Source organism: Amia ocellicauda, chromosome 3 (genome assembly GCF_036373705.1).
Source record: "Amia ocellicauda isolate fAmiCal2 chromosome 3, fAmiCal2.hap1, whole genome shotgun sequence".
Lineage (NCBI taxonomy): Eukaryota > Metazoa > Chordata > Actinopteri > Amiiformes > Amiidae > Amia > Amia ocellicauda.
In genome coordinates, this window is record NC_089852.1 from 11,388,707 (window position 1) to 11,406,252 (window position 17,546).

A 17,546-nucleotide genomic window follows, 5' to 3' on the forward strand; every position below is an offset into this window, starting at 1 on the left:
TGGTAGCTCTTAATGTGGTCTTAAATCTAATATTGAAAACCTTCTACTGTTCAAGTGTGAAGGGACACCAGCTGAAATATTCTGCCCTTTACCAAAATACAAGCAACAGCAGCAAGAAGATTTTTCATCAATTAAGAGTTACAACCCATCTAAATCTAAATGCATCAAACACTAACCTCAAGTAGGCTGAGACTTATGTTCTCAAAAGGTCAAGTTCAAGCTTAATGTGGAGCTAGTTGAACAGCATGACGGAGTGCAGATATGCAAGGGCTTTTAAACCTCAAAGAGCATGCGGCATTCAGAGACCTCACCTGAGAAAACATTAAAGCAAAAATGCCTTTGTGATAGCAGGATGTAGCCCCGTCAAGTGAAACCTAATTAAGTGAATGACAACTTATTTAAATAAAAGCTTCAAGTATGAAAGTTTAGTGAGTTTTACATAGGAAGTATTCAGATTTTGTTGCGTTAGAACCAGAAATATCGATGCACTGAATTCAAGTTTCCCTTTGATCCACAAATCTGGCCTGGAAGAGTGGCAAAAAGGAAGCCATTTCTGAATAGAGTCAATGTAAAATCCTGCTTGGAATTTGCAATAAGATGTGGCAAAAGATTCTGTGGTCTGATGCAACAAGAATGTAACTATTTGGCATTAATACTTTGTTCTGTCTAGTGCTAACCCAACACTGCACATCACCCAGGTAACACCATGCCTACTGTGAAGCACGGTGGTGGTGGAATCAGGTTATGGGGATGACTTGCATGGGCAGGGAATGGGAAGCTTGTCAGGGTAGAGGGAAAATTGATGGAGCTAAATACAGGGAAAACCTGCTTCAGTCTGCAGATGACTGAAGACTGGGACAGCGATTCACCTTTTAACAGAATAATGACCCCAAGCGTGCAGTCAAAGCGATCCTGGAGTGGCTTAAAACTTTAAGTGAATGTTTTAGCCCAGTATGGCCCAGTCAAAGACCATACTTGAATCTCACTGAGAATCTGTGGCAAGACTTGAAGATTGCGGCCCTCTAACAATCCCCATCCAAATTGACAGAGCTTGAACCAATTTTTTCAAAATAATGGGCAAATTTTGCACAATCCAGAAACCTAGTAAACCTATTAGAGACTTACCCCAAATGACTCACCACAGTAATTGCTGCCAAAAGGGGGTTCTACCATGTATTTACTCAGGAAGGTGAATAGTTCTATAACTAAGACATTGCAGTTTGATTTTTAATAACCTTTTGTTTCACAATACGAATGATCTTGCCTCTTCAAAGTGTTGAGTAGGTTGTGTAAATCAAAGGGGAAAAAATCCCAATTTGAATACATCACAATTGCAAGTTGTAACAAAATGTAAGAAAATTCCAAGGGGGGGTTAATACTTCCTATAGCCACTGTATACAGCTCTGGAAAAAAATAAGATTTTGATTTCTGAACTTGGAGTGGTCTCAATTTTTTCGAGAGCTGTATATACCTATAGCTTGGCATTACTTTTCTTGTCTTTGAGAGGATGCACTTTTAGGAAGTTTGGAAATTGAAGAGACTTCCAACAATGAAGCAGATATATGCACTAAGACTTACTGACTTGGGAAGAAACACAGGACAGAACAGTTTTGACTAAAACTCAGTCATGTCACAGTAGCATACAACCTTTGTTATGTAAATGTTTAGTTTTGTGGTATCAATAACCAGGTCAGCCAGTGACAAGAAAACATTATGTATAATCCCCATGACATTCATTGAGGTCTCCATTAACACAGTGGAATAGCATGTAGAGAGGCTTCGTTGAATTGATTTCATGGTAATCAGTTGACATAAAAATCCTTGTCCGAGTACAGGTTCTCCTTTGAGAGTCGTGGTTTTGTAAGCCGTAAATACAGACGAGAATCACGCCCAAGGCGAATTTCTTGAAAGAAAATCAGGCTTAATAATTTAGAACGAAGACCAAACTATGCTATGTTTCTTATTTTTACCCATTTTGCCAGAATGAAATTGATATGATTATCACTGCAGTGTGTTGTGGTTTTGAAAGTACTCTAAAGTTGGGATATTCATGTCAGAATTAGTTTCATCATAAAGGCTGAATTGCTGTTAAAGGATTAAGATTCTTGCATCATGTTCTTCAAAGCTGTGATTTATGCAGGGACAAAAAAAAAAAAAAAAAAGGCATTTTCAATAATGAATACAATTAATTGCATTTAACTTTCAAGACAGATTATCTTGGAAAATAGTCCTCAAGAGGTGTTGTACAGGTAAGATAAAGACTATAGGTCTGAACCCAGTGTTCAACAAGAATACCATCTCTGACTAACCAAATGTCACGTGCGCACACAAACAGTTTCTCCAATGAGGAACTTGCTATGGAAAGAGATGAAATAAAGGTGAGGGAGTTTACAGCTAATGCAAAGAAAAATATCTGTTTTCCTGTTGCTAGTGAAACTTCTAGGATATTTAAAAATAAAGCAAAAATGCCAATGAGGTTAAATATGTAAAACCAACAATAAAATAATAAAAAAAAATTAATCAAATATATAAATTTTGCCCTTAACTAGTGCATTTAACTTCAATGTGTTCAAGCTAGTTTAAGGGTGTTGCACAGCTCAAGAAACACTTAACTGGGAACTAAGGTAAAGCAGTTTTCAGTAACTGGTCTCAGGCCTTTCTTGTGTCTGCTCCTTTCTCCAAATGTTTGTGATGTCACTTACCTCCCCGGATGCCCTCCAGGGGATAGAAGAAAGCCACCAGCAGGTTCATGAGCACAGCCAGGTTGAAGGAGATGCTGCTCCAGAAGGACATGTTGCGAGAGCACCAATACAACACAGGCTGAGCTGAGGAGAACAAGAGAGTGGCACCACAACACTTCACATGCCATCGCACTGGGAACCACAGCATCAACACTACTTTAAACAGGACATTCCCCCTTACAAGCTTTATGGAGTTTAAGTTTTTTGTGTTTTAATCCCTCACTACAATAAATGTTGTTAATGGCAAGAATATGTTCCATTGCCAATCGGGTCCTGCTACAGACAGGAGATATAACTATACTCCCCAAGGAACACAAACCATGACTCAGTCCACAAATAGCCATCTTCACTCTGCTTTTAATTACACTTGAAGGAGACTGGCTGTCTGTGCCTTTACATATGAAAAGAACAATTCAACTTTCAAGTTCTTGTCCAACTCAATATGCCAAATGTAGGGTTTTTACTGAAGGCTGACATTTGCCTGTTCAGGTTTGATCAGACACTGCAAATCACACTGCATTTTTGTGATCCACCATGTAATGCACCTTTTAAAAGCTTTATCCTGAATATTAAAGCCATCCAATTGGCTCAGATTGTCAACTGCAGGTGCGGAATGTGTTCCATTTCCCCCCAAGCTGTAATATTAAAAATTCAGGCAGTGAGGGATAAAAAGTATATATAAAATTGAGGAGGAAAAAAAACTAATATGAAATGTAAAACAAAATAAAAACTAACTCCATAAGAAGTAAGGAGGTAAACTGTTTTATCATTTCATGTCATTTTTATTCTATTACCATTTTTCACTTAAGATTACTAAACCCCCCAAATACATAAAATCCATAAAAGAAAGGAAAGTTTAAAGATAAATAAAATAAATCCACCCCCCAAAAAAACGACAACAGAGGACCTTTGAAGACAGCATTTGCAAGGGGACAAAGTGTGAATCAAGAGGTATAATGCTTCATAGGAGATGTGAGCGGCAGCTATACAGCTGAAGCAATCAGTTTCAACGTCTGCTATTGTGAAAGCAGAATTTGGTTGGGTTTTAAAGGAAAAGAGGAAATCGGTGAGGGGATTTTTCAACTTCTACACTCAGGCAAACACTCATGACTTTACAGAGTACAGAGAGAATGCAACTGCACTTCTCAGTTCTGATTCATATAGAAAACTGTCATCATGCGTCTGGCACACACACCTCGGATATGTCGTGTGAAATCCCCCTGGCAGACCAACTGCCTTCAATGATCCCATTCAGAACAAATTACACTCTGAACTGTTAATTAATGGTAGACTGTACAGCATTAAGCAGATTCTGCATTCTAGGAATATAAACTGCATTAAATGCTGGAAAGGGAGCTTGACATTTAGTAACAGTGTAAAAAACACTGATGCATTAAATACAATTATATATCAATGGGGTCAGTGGCATAGGTTTGGTTTCAGAATTGGGGGGGACGTGTCCCCTACACCTATGGAGCCAGGCATACATTAATGGGGGGGCAATGTAATTTTCACAACATTGGGGGATGGGGGGGGCTTCATTACATCAACCCTCTCGTCACCCACCACCTACCTACACCTATGAATGGCTTGAGTAACATTTGAAATTTGAATCTATAACAATTTAGTTTTCACAAAATATATCACCCCCCACTCAAAAAAAAAAAGTTGGTTGCAGCACATTTAAAATTCAAATTAAAACCTTCATCGACAAGATACAACCCCATCAAACATGTTTTTTGTTTTTGTTTTGTGCAGGTAAACATTAAACTATACTGAATGTATAAAGCATTTCACGGCACCCCAGTACTCCATGTTCCACTGCAACCAGCTGCTCTGGCAATTTCAAAGGCCGCTTCACCTTACTTGAAGCTGGCTTAAAAAGAGCACTTGCCAGATGCCAGCCAGTCCCTACCTCAGAGCAAACAGGGTGGCTGCAGATTGACACCAGGTTAAAAGCTGGCACACCAGTCATTTACACAAATTTCCTCCTGGCTCTAATACTGAGGAGCCGGACTGGATCACTCTGCTTAGCTGAAAGGTATGTCCCAGACTGCCAGCTCCTTGTGTGACAGCTGTCTGTGCTTAATAAAACATTTAAATGATCTTACTTTTCAATTCAAATTCAAATGGATTTGTTTTTGTAATATTAAATCCTTACTGACTTGACCATATTCTATCATATCCCGATCATATTCTAATCTTTCCAGCCAATCAGACCTGAGAACAGTGTAGAGCTAAACTGAACTTCCTAATGGGATTCTGGGAGTGAAACAGACCACATCAACACATGCCATGCATTTTTTTTTAATAAATCAAGGACCAGTTTCTTTCTAGAATGCAGAGAAACCTTTACACACTGAAGGTACAAAATCAGCATGCCAAATTATTAAAGTCTGTGAAATGTTGCAGTGATAATCAATTAATGCCCTTCCCAATGGAGGCTGGGAGCTGAGTAGTCTATTTATACAAGCAGGCAGTGCTGGAAGTGGGTTGGAATGGGTTGCCTGTGTGTCTCTCGCACGAAGATGGCAGATGGAATATTGGCAATGCATAGATTTTACAATATGCGCAACAGGGTGAAAACAGCAGCTCTGTCAACAGGACTTCAGTATAGTTTGAGAACATCAGCCCAGCTAACTTTGCTGCAGTTCTTCACGCATGGAAATTTGAAAGAGCATGAACACCCAATTGAAAACATGACTTAGAATTCTAACTTATGTTTATATGTCCTCAGCCCCTGGCTCCGAGGTTGAGAGTAGTTTCCGTTTTAGCCATTTAGCATGCAAAAGCAAACCGGTCAGAAGCCACTCTGAACAGGCTGAGGAGGCCAGGGAGAGTGAGCGCAGATAAACAGATACTATGAGAATTACTTAGAAGACGCACAGGGAACCGTGTTTGCGTTACCAACAGCCTCTTGAGTACCTCGCAGCTTCTTCTGCCAATTCATCTCGTTAAAGAGGTCTTCTGACCGGAGGAAGAAGTCATTGATCTTGCTGCCTTGCTCGTCCCTCTCGGTAGTATAGTAAACCCTCAGCTTGGATTCGTTGGTGAGGAACTCGCAGATGTTGGGTACGGGGAAGACAATTTGCTCCATGGTGCGATCATGCCGCACAATCTGACAACAACCAGAGTGGAGAGCAGTCACTCTCCAGGACAGGGGCTCTCAAATTCCCTTTGCCTTTTATAAACCATGGCATGTACACCTCAATTCTCTAACAGAAGAAAACAAACTAAAAAAAAAAACTACAATGCAGTAATAACAGTACATAAAGAACAACAACAACAAAATGAAAACCATTAATGGAGGATCCCCAAGAAACACAGTCCAGAAGTTTGTTAAAAGTAAAACTCTTCCTCCATAATTACTTTTGGTCTGATTTAGGGGTAGTACGTTTGTGTTATTTTGGGGAACCCCCCTGGGCTTTTTCTGAAGAACCTCAGGGGATCTGACCCCACTTCGCTTAGAGCAGGGATATGTTGGATGACTGTTCTATGACAAATGGATGCAAATTCAGGATAGGCCCATCTCAGTGAAGCATGGATTTTTAATAGTAGGACTTTTGTTCAGTTTGGAACCTGGACTTAAATGTTCATTTTACTTTTTTGGTTTTTTTGACCTATTCACATGTTACATTGAAAATCAACATTACATTTTTAAACTGCAAAACAAAATGTGCAGGACAAGGATCATGCAATCTCAGGAACTCCCACTGAACTGTCCTGCAGCAAGTCTCAGAATAAAAGTGGTCATCAACTAACAAAATTATTACTCTGTGGAGGACTTGGGACATATAGAAGTGAGCATAAATCAATGTTAACTTGACATCAAATGTTACTGGATAAATGTAACCTTTACTATAAAGATCTTCTCACTTCGGTAATTGAAATGGTTAGAGATATTTCCAGTTAAACATTTTACGTGTGTACAATCCATAAGTGGTGTGGTACTGAAGCTGACTGATGACAATGTCAGTCTTCCATGTTATAAATGTGTACAATAATATCTGTTGTGTGAGCAATTTAATATGCTTATAATAGATCCAAAGACTTCAATGCCCTAAAATAACCACATCTTTGAGAACTAAATATTTTGCATAGAATGTGGTGCTCGATAACCACAACCGTGTTCCAAAACTGCTATTCCAAAGCTGCAGACAAAGAGTTCACTTTCCACAGCTTTCAAGGACAAGAGTTGCAGTCAGTAGGGAGAATTTAAATCAAAACAGTTATCTCTGGGGAATTACTCCTGAAACTTTAGATGGTGATACCACAACAAAATATAGATTATATATATAAAAGCAGAAAGAATAATAACTGGAGATTAGAAAAAATTCTCAAAATAGGTGTTGCAGTAGATTATTCTGTGTGGAAGAAATAATAAAGAAATAAAGAAAGAAAGCAGAGTTTTCATGGCTGCTTGGGTTTCCTTGGCTTGTCTGCACTGACCTCAATCTGGGCCGTGTGTTTGGCATAGAACTCCAGGGCCTCATCTCCTTCTCCATTCAGTCCCCCAGGCTTCAGCATGTTCTGCAGCTCCTTATTGTGGCGAGCCAGCTATGGATTGAAATCACAAACCACATAAAAGACATCAGAGGGCTGACAGTCCCTGCAACAGATAATGACATCTCTAAAGGTTACACCATTTTCCCCTTTGCTTTCTGAAACTGCCTTTGAGGACGAGATGCTTCACTAGCGCAAGGTAGTTTAGAAGGCTGCTTGGCTAGTGTTAACCTTGTCACTGCATAACATGCGGCATCATACATTTATATAGAAAGGAAATGTAGAGGCCAAGCAAGCTTTCTGTAAAGAGAAAAAAAAAAAAAAAAAAAAAAAAAAAAAAATATATATATATATATATATATATATATATATATATATATATATATATATATATATATATATATATATATATATATAAACTAGGAGAAAAGATGTGGAACATAAAGATACAAATATAACTAGATGCTTCAAAGAATAAGTGAATTTCTATAAATTGAGAATCTTGTTAACTTTTTCTGAAAAAGCAAACAAGAACATCCCAGTCAGGTTTTCTTTTGAAATTGTGAAAAAAAACACATGAAGCTTCAATCACACATACTGTACATCTTAAACACCTTAAAAGTACTATTTTAGGAACAGAACCCACATTCAGTCCCCAAAGAATGTTTCATGATAACTTTTCCACACACAACAGCTAGCTATGCCCACTGCTCCCAGTAATGAAAAACTGAAGATATGACTGAATTCACCATTTTCCTAAAAAGAGGTTGGCCTACCAAGCAGCCTCTCAAAGTAGTGTTTGCTAATGTAAATGACTCAATTACATTCAAGTGCCTCCATCTCACTTTCAACACTATAACATGATGAAAAAACCCATGACAAGTCTTGTAGGGCAAACACACCTACTGCACATCTTGCTAAATAAAATTTCCCCCACCCTCCTATGTAAACCAAAACAGGACGTATAGTTTGACTGCTGACTGCAAAAGAGTCTAATCAGTGTCCAACTGTGGGTATGGAGGCTCATTGACAGAGGAAGTTTCCATTGTGCAGAAGTCTGACACGAGAGAATCACTGTACTGTATGCAGGCGGTGATTTCCAACTGTACACCGCATACCACACTGTTCGTTAACTCTGATCCCTCAAACCAGGGATGGCAAACCTGTGGCACACGTGCCCAGAGTGGCACGCAAAGCTATATAGGTGGGCATGCAAAGCGAGCAACTATGTGTGTTTGTTTATTTTTTAGCCTCAATTGTCTAAACTGATTGGGACTTTAGAAAACCAGTCAGTATAAACCAATCAGCCATAACATTATGACCACTGACAGGTGAAGTGAATAACACTGATAATCTCATTATCATGGCACCTGTCAGTGGGTGGGATATATTAGGCAGCAAGTGAACATTTTGTCCTCAAAGTTGGTGTTAGAAGCAGGAAAAATGGGCAAGCGTAAGGATCTGAGCGACTTTGACAAGGGCCAAATTGTGATGGCTAGACCACTGGGTCAGAGCATCTCCAAAACTGCAGCTCTTGTGGGGTGTTCCCGGTCTGCAGTGGTCAGTACCTCAATCCAATCGAGCATCTGTGGGATGTGCTGGACAAACAAGTCCCATCCATGGAGGCCCCACCTCGCAACTTACAGGACTTAAAGGATTTGCTGCTAACGTCTTGGTGCCAGATACCACAGCACACCTTCAGAGGTCTAGTGGAGTCAATGCCTCGACGGGTCAGGGCTGTTTTGGGACCTACACAATATTAGGCAGGTGGTCATAATGTTATGGCTGATCGATGTATTTGGCAGTGATGGCGCTGCCCCAAGTAATTGAGCAGAGCTCACATTACTTTCTGAATATTAATATTTTAGTTCAGGTTCTTGTGCACAGATTATCACTGTTATGCGCAGAACTGCAGAATCCTCCTCTACCATTGGTGGAGCTGCGTGGATCAGCGCAGAACTGTGAAAACATGCACTTCACAAACGAGATGTTAGTGTTATGATGACTGTTTATGCTGCAGTACGGCACTCTGGGAGCAGGAGCAAGATGGCGGAAAGTCTGTCCTGTTGTGATTAATTGTGGTCAGCAATGGGCGGGTTTGTTGAACACACGGGGGGGGGGGGGGGATTGCATTTTGTTTACCGTTATCTCCTCTATCAAATGGAGCAATTACCACAATCTTTCGTATTTAACACTCAGACAATTTAAAAACTTCATAAAGTTGAAAAAGAAAGCTGTCAATTCTCAAATATAAAAATTATGCCTTTAAGTGTAGAGTACATTTGTGCACACTCATAATCAAGGTAGATTGATACCACTGCATTATTTGTTTCTGAAAACATAAGTGCCAGACAATGTATATTAATATACCAGTTTTAATTATTTTATAAAATGTAAAAAACAGAAGATTTTAAGTAAATATCTATCATAATCATCATCATATCAAACAACTATAAGCTCCCAAGAAAACAGTGACTGTAATAGTTTATGTATGTTTTTATCCTTGGTGGCAGGGCTCTGTACCTGATGTGCCAGGATGTAGATGTTGTGGCCAACGTTTCGAGGGGAGGCTGCATGATCCTCTCCATTCTCCCCTTCCTCATCAGTCTCCTCAAAATCCAACTCTCCCTGCAGATAGGCCTTCTTTATCACCTCCACCTACAAAATTAACCACACAACATTCACCCACTACCTTTATATTCCAGTTTCAATTTTCATGCCAGGGGTACAAAGATTTTAGTTTGGAAGCTACCTATGAAATGTTCTGAAGCTAAAGAATTTTGGGTGTCCATTTTGTTTCAAAGTTGTTAACATTCCTGTGGGAATAAAGGTGTAAGAGGAAATTATAGCCCAACAGAAAGCCCACATTAAGGGTTTCATTACTCACTAAACTGGACAAAAAAGGCAACAACCAACAGCAGCAAACACTGTAGCCAATAAAAAGTGAAGAGTTTCCATATACTTTGCAGTGAAATCCAAGATCTGATAAATCTAGCATACAATCTGAGTCACCAGTTTGGTTTCTTCAAAACTGCCAATCACATTTCTCATTGCCTTTGGGGTCATCTCCTAAAAGTTGTGTTTTGGTATTGATCACAAAAATGGGGTAAGAGAATGTAAGAAAACTGAGCACTCTTTATATTACTGCAGTGTTAGAAATCAAAATGAATGGTTCAATGACAGGAACCCCCCCCCCATCACAGAAATAGGACTACTTGCATTTTATCAGTACTTTGTGATGATTTAATCTTACTAATGGTCCTCCAAAACAGCACAGCAAGGCAGGGGGATTGTGGGTGGTGGTAGGACAGCACACTGAAAGGTGTTAACTGGCACACCCACGTTCAGGAAATCCTATTCACGCAAAACAGGGCAATTCATTTCAAGCAGCTTGGCCAGACTAGTGCATAAATGGAAAAATCTGCAGTCTTTTTCACACCATGCATGCCAAGTTTTTTCTTCCTTCTAAATGAATGCAAAGGATGTCCTTTTTTCCTTTTTATGGGCGTCTTTTCCTCCCCCTCAGAACCAGATTGAGGCAGACAGATAAAGTTGGAGTAATAAATTAGATTTCTAATATAAAATGCATATTGCACTCAATCAACAATAAAAGTCTTCTTGAAAACTGTGGATGGCCTCACCAGCTCCTTGGGCCTCATGTTGTAAAGAATCCTCTCAGCGTTCTCACTGTCATGGCGACTTTCCATGATGGCCAGCAGCAGTTTGGAAGCATTGTTCTGGGAGAGGAAGAAAACGTGTACAGAACAGAATGGGCATTAAGCATAGCTAGATTAGCCCATTTGCAATTTCCGTAATGTTTGTAAAACTCAAATATTTAAGCATTTAAGTATTGGTACCCATTACAACGCTAATCCATCAGGAAGGATGCTTTGCTTCCCCACTCCAACATTACAATGTCAACCACAATCTACTACAAAGATGCAGGGAAACACTGCTTGAATTTTGTTGAGGTTTCAGGGAATTTTGAGTGGTGAGAATTGTGGAAAAGTAGATATTTGGTGCAGAGATCAACAGAATAAAAAACAATGCAACAGTTTTAAATTATAATTATGCCATGAGTTGAGGCTAAAGTTCCTTGACTATGGCAGTTTGACCACCAATGACTGTCCAAGGTACAAGCAGTAACAGATGGCAGACACAGCAAAGTGAAGGTCAGAGTTCTGTAGAAAACTCACCTTAAGTTCCAGGACGAGATCCATTCTCTTTTTACCCAGGGGGTTGATGTCATTGAGAATTAGAGCAATGATGATGTCAATTCCATTAGATTCATGAGTGGCAATGCAATTCTGCAAGCACACATTACGCACAATCATTTCTGTACATTTTGTACCATTGCACTAAAGAACAAGGTTAATAATAAATGCTGGGGAAGAAAACAATTGTACTTACATGAACAAAAAGCACAGAATCAACAGAAATTAGATGCACAATTATTTCTGTACATTTTGTAAATAGAATACATCTATTGTGTGGAAAATAACACTAAAACTGCAGCAGGCCACTGTTGTGTTGTGAATAGAAGATCTGTATTCTACTGCTGACAGGAACACTTAACTACACTACTAAAATTATGTCTGTATATAAACATGAGCATAAGAAAACCAGTGTACTACAAACTGAATGGCCTTGTCATATTTGAAAAAGTATTTCATTCTAGATGTTCCTTTATATTAAAAAAAATTATAATAAAAAATAAATAAATGGGATGAGTTAATGCAAATGAGGTAAGTCAAATATTAAAATATTTATTAAAGCCACTGTAACTTAGTGGTACTTGCAATTTGCATAAATTAGTAAAAACCTCATATACATCGCATCACCATCACTACCACAAACACATTGATCCACTGTGGGATGAAGGCCTCCCCAAGATGTTTCTACTTGCTTCGATGTACACACAAAGGGGCGTAGGTTTTGTTTCAGAATTGGGCGGGAAACATACCCGACACCTATGGAGCTGGGCATACATTATTGGGGGGGGGGGAATTTAACAGTCAACATTGCATATGTCCCCCCCTAATCCTATACACACACACTTATGTTTTTTTAAACTGTTGGAATAGTCAAATCTTGAAGAGGCAAATATGACAACAGACTGTGCCCTGAAGGCTTGCCTATAACCGCACTAGCAGTCAGCTTTTTGTTTGCCAGCTTCTTGAAGGCACCTTGCAGATTAACTTTGTGTTCCTTATTCAATTGACTTTTTTCCAGCTGAGGTGCTCCATGACTTCTATGCCATTAAACCTCCTGAACAATAATTTCCAATTGATCATCATAAAAAGGGGGTTTTCCTTCTCCTGCTTTCCCCTTCACTGCAAAAGGCAGGTCGTGGTCCTGCTGAGGCAGACTAGGACATTGCTCCAACACATTTGTATTTAAACTGTGAAGACCACACACACACCAGGTTTCTCTGTGGACTGGGGTAGAGGAACACCTTTATAGGTGTGGAAACTGAAGCGTAGCAGGCTGCATGGGTAGTCTAGAGTCAGTGCTCAGCCTTACCTGGTTCTCATGGCAGGGGCCCTGGCAGTATTCTGTCAAGCTCTCCACAGTCTGGTTGATAAGGGCCACATTCTTCTCATTGATATAGAGCCCCAAGAGCCCCAAGCCCCCAGTGGTGCTACCACAGATGCAATCCAGGAACTGCAGTGTCTCACACACTAGGTTATAGTTTGTTTTGTTGTTCTGACAGCGAAGAAAATTCTAGGGCAAAAAGGAAAACATCTGAACGTCTGCATTTAAAGCTCTTAAGACAGCCCTGAGCGACGTTATACTGAGAGTTAATTACTGAAGGGCCTCTGGTTTTCAGAGAGGAAAAATCAAAACTCTGCTGTGGTAGGAGAGAATATGGCCATATTATTGTTGTACTATGCATCATATAGTATATTTATAGAGAACTTGTAGGGAAAGAAAGTAGTTTAATTCAAAGTGGATTGAAAATGACTCTACATTACACTATCAAACCCTGGTTAGAGCAGGTTTCAATAAAACCGAAGCATTAAAGATGACATGCCATGACATTCTCTCCAAGATTATAAAACTAATGGTACAGCACAGCTTGATATAGTAACATCTACAATATCTATATCTATATATCTATATAGATATAGATGAACTATAATTATAAGGTGTTTCATTAATGGCATGGCACAAAAAAAATAGTTTTTAATGTTTCCTGATGCATTTACACATCTCAATAGGATTAGTCTGACTTGCACACCAAGTCTGACTGAGGCTGGCTGGGGAACAGCATACACTGTCCAGAGAGAATGTCAGCCCACACAGCCTCAGTTCCCAGCTAATAGACAGGCATTGCCAGACAGGGTTCAGGGTTAAGAGAGAACTCAAGGCTGTTTACTGATGCACAGATTGTCAACTCAGTGTTGCATTCTTTTGAAATCAGGAGACATATTGCGCTGAATGTCTCTTAAAAAGTCATTAGATTTGGATATTTGTTCATGTGGAATCTAGGTTAAAACAATAATGTGCTTGGGTTTAATCCCAAGATAAGCATCTCAAGCAGATTTGTTGCCCCTATATATCCACCACACAAGTACAATACAAACATTTTAATACAAATAAAAACTTCTATGTGATTTCTTTGAGCCCCTAGTCACAGATTTAAATTTAACTGGAAAAATCCAACTGTACATAGGGTAGAACTAGCTATCCCTCATTTGCCCAGACTGACTCATTTATTTCTAAAAAGTCAACAGGTCACAATAGGACACATTGCTACTTTCACTAAGAGGACAGGGAGCACTGACTCCCAACCCCCTACACACCTGTTGGTTCCAACAGGAAAGGGCATCTCACTGATTTTGGTTCAGTTCCTAAATCATAACAAGTGTAGGGCTATACTTGCCGTTTGATAGAGCAGGGATCATGCAGTTTTTTCTTCTTGCACACAGTATAAAACAGAATAATTGAAATTGATTTTTGGAGTTTCTAGGGGGTTGGAATTAATTCCTTTGTAAGATCAGGTTGAATTCTGATCAAACACAAGGTCAATAGAGGTATCACCTGCATGCTTTAGTGAGCTTGCTGGGTCTTCTGAGCATTAGCAGTCACCTGGAGTTACTACTCAGGTTACTACTCAGTTACTACTGCATAGGTGCAAATAAATTGAGACTTAAAAGAAGAACTGCTTTCAAAACTGAATGAGTAGTTTGTAAAGGAAAAAAATGTTGTTTATCATTTCTACTACTTTTGCTCCATGGTTTCATTTCTGCAAAAAGGTACGAGTGTGTGCCAACACAGCCCACTCGATCTGCAACAAGATCTGTGCTGTGGGAACACTGCCTGCAACTCGCAGAAACCCCCTGACCTGCAGATCGCGGTTGTGGTTCTCACACAGCAGCTGCAGGAAGCGCAGGATGGGCTGCATGATGGCGATGATGACACTCATCTCGCCGTCATCCTTGTTCTTATCGCCCGAGCTGGGCTGGCCGTCCCCAGAGGCAAAGTGCTCCTCAGGGTCGGCCTCTCGTCGATAGGAGTTGTAGGCCTTCTTGGTGGCCGAGGAGGCCTCTAGCAGCTGCTCCCGTACCTCTTCTGTTATCTGGGCTGCAGCCTCTTTGACTATGAGGAGGAAGTTTGGGGGAAAGGACAAATTATAAATAAGGTGGCACTGTTTGGTTGCCAAGCACACACTACGAGGCCTACCATATAAAAATGATAATATTTGGGGGGAAAAAACACCATGCAAGATTGAACTGATAGTATTGCATAATCTGTCTGGTTGTACACTTTAAGATGGCAGGCTCTGCAGTTTAGGATAATATATGATTATCTCCAGGATTATAATACAGGTTACATTTATGAAATACATAATACACGTTTTAAAGAAATTAGATTTGTTTTCACTACTGTGTATGTGTTTAACCATCCTGGGTGGTACATACACACACACACATGGCTGGATCAGGAATTCTCAAACCGTTCCTGGAGTACCCCATGCCCTGCTGGTTTTTGTTCCAAACAAGCTTTTAATTACTTAATTGAACTCAATTGGAACAAAAACCAGCAGGGCAAGGGGTAGTCAAACAGGTTTGGAAACCACTGGGCTAGATGCTGCCTTTGCTTAAAGCTTGTATATCAGGACAATTGGCATATAAAAGGTGAACACTGACTTTTCTTGCGGACTGGCACATCTCGGTCAGAGGCATCGTCGTCTTTCTTCTTATTGCCCAGATCACTGGTGTTAACTGTGACCGTGGCTTTGATCTCCTGCTGGGCTAACTTCATCCGGTCATAAAAAACCTTGAAAAACTTCTCAGACTTCTTGTCCTCTGTCAGACGGCAGTAGAAAGAGCGCTGCAAGGGACAGGGGCAAATTAAAGCAGAGGAAAAAAAATACAGAAGAAATTAACAAAGCCCAGTAACTGAAGACTGACTGCCTCAAAATTAGCTTAATAATTGGGTTATTTAGACTTGCAAATACAGCAAACTTGCTACACCAAAATACTGGTCCCCTGACATGCTGGGGTCTGAAGAGTCTTCAAACAAAAATCTAGGGGAATGACATCCCTGTAACTGGATCATGCACACAGTGAGCTGTTACACTCCATCCCTTATTGACTTCATAACTTCAGCAGCTGAACAGGATCAATGTCATTGGTCTGGTACCACTATAGCATCATTTTGGTCAGACCATTCTTTCAAAACTGCTTAACAAAAACCTCCATCAAACCTACATCACACTTGGTAAATAAGCAAAGAGATCACCTAAAGCACCCCTCTCAATTGATCACTGCAACAAACTGCTCCCAGGGACAGCAACAATACATTTCCACGTAACAAGGAAAAATGGTGTAAAACAAACTATTGTTTAGAAACTTATGTTGAAATTCATCCTGAAGTACTTAAACTTCAAAATAGGAGTAAAATGGTATATTTAAATAACTTTCAACTCAATTTACTTTTTCTTTTAGCACTGCTTTTCACAAAAGGTTTCAGTAATTGAACAGCTATTTTAAGAGTTATAGCAGAAGCACACTGATAGCAGGGAATTACACAGAAGGGGGAGAAGAGATTAAAATAAATAAACGATATATATAAATAAAATCATGCCCTATATCTTTGTGCCAGTTCTGCATGAAGCAAATATGACAGGGAGAGAGAGAGAGGGAGGGATAGCAAGATATCAGCTGGTATCTAGGCCAGTTTTGAAAGCCTTTTATATAACCAACCTTCTTTCCAGGTTAGAACTGAATTCAGTCTCTCCCTTTCCAGAGAGGCAGCCTGAGCAACAAAGATCAAGTGACTGAAGTTCAACTAAAAAAAGCAGCACTTCATTCTGAATTTGGTTGTAGCATCATTGAAGCAGAAAAGCAGGAAATCTTATGCATCCCCACATTAATAAGGTGGGCCATCCAATACAAAACCTGTAGAAAATGATCTGATTGGCAGGGAATTAAAGCTTGATGAAATGAGATTGCAATCATATTTCAACAGCACACATTTGATTTCCCTCTGTTTTTCAGCTGAAGTAACAGGCAACATTATTATAGAAAGGAAAATTAAATTCCACTAAGAATGCTACAGCATATCAGTAAATTTGTTATGTCCCAATAACTTCTGCCATTAATATATTGTTAAACACCACCGCAACCAGCATTTAAGTATGCTGCGGAATACCCAATTGCCTGTACTGTGCAGTTTGCTGCACCCAGGATACCTGAACAGCCAACTCAAAAACCAGGGGAATAATCTGCATGCATCTGCTAACAGGAAGAGGTACTTCTCAACCAGATATCAATCTGACCTCAAGATCACCTTGATCTGGACACACTATGTCTTACTGTCACACCATGTCCCATTTCCTGCTTATGCCTTTCAAATAAGATTAATTCCAATGTCTTCATTTTTTTTTTTTTTTTTTTTTACTTGCAACACAAAATCAATTTGCAGGATAATTCTTTTTAATGCAAAAAAAAAAAAAAAAAAAAAAACAGGTCTTCTGGGAATTCTACCACCAATATCCTTGGCACAAATCATAACTGATGACCGCTAAACAAATCATTCAGGACATGGCAAATTTCATTCAAACATGACCAGGAAACAGATTAAAAAACTCAAATTAAGTTGTGGTTTCAATTGTAGGTTATAAAGTGAAAATGTATAGATGTCCATTATGAAATAATTGTAGATAATTTTAAAATCTGCCAAAGGTTTCAAGTCTGTTGTTAATGTACTCAAAGTTGACACATTAAGCTTACATAAATAAAATCCAATGGACAAATTCTAAACAATCCCTCAAGGAGTTTTCTGTTCTAAGTT

General features: G+C 39.4%; 1 protein-coding gene across 5 annotated transcripts in view; it reads right to left on the reverse strand.

Moving 5' to 3' along the window:
- The window catches only part of itpr1b (inositol 1,4,5-trisphosphate receptor, type 1b), a 144,618-nt gene that overhangs the window by 29,307 nt on the left and 97,765 nt on the right, over window positions 1–17,546 (reverse strand). For 3 of the 5 annotated variants that reach the window (XM_066698146.1, XM_066698144.1, XM_066698147.1), the window contains 9 exons: window positions 15,398–15,581; window positions 14,593–14,846; window positions 12,768–12,968; window positions 11,441–11,551; window positions 10,886–10,981; window positions 9,768–9,902; window positions 7,191–7,298; window positions 5,667–5,859; window positions 2,703–2,825 (listed from right to left, as the gene is read on the reverse strand). In XM_066698146.1, the coding sequence (XP_066554243.1) occupies window positions 2,703–2,825; window positions 5,667–5,859; window positions 7,191–7,298; window positions 9,768–9,902; window positions 10,886–10,981; window positions 11,441–11,551; window positions 12,768–12,968; window positions 14,593–14,846; window positions 15,398–15,581 (1,405 nt within the window). Of the gene's footprint in view, window positions 1–2,702; window positions 2,826–5,627; window positions 5,860–7,190; window positions 7,299–9,767; window positions 9,903–10,885; window positions 10,982–11,440; window positions 11,552–12,767; window positions 12,969–14,592; window positions 14,847–15,397; window positions 15,582–17,546 lie in introns of all 5 variants that reach the window. The other 2 variants (XM_066698145.1, XM_066698143.1) reach the window with 1 other exon arrangement.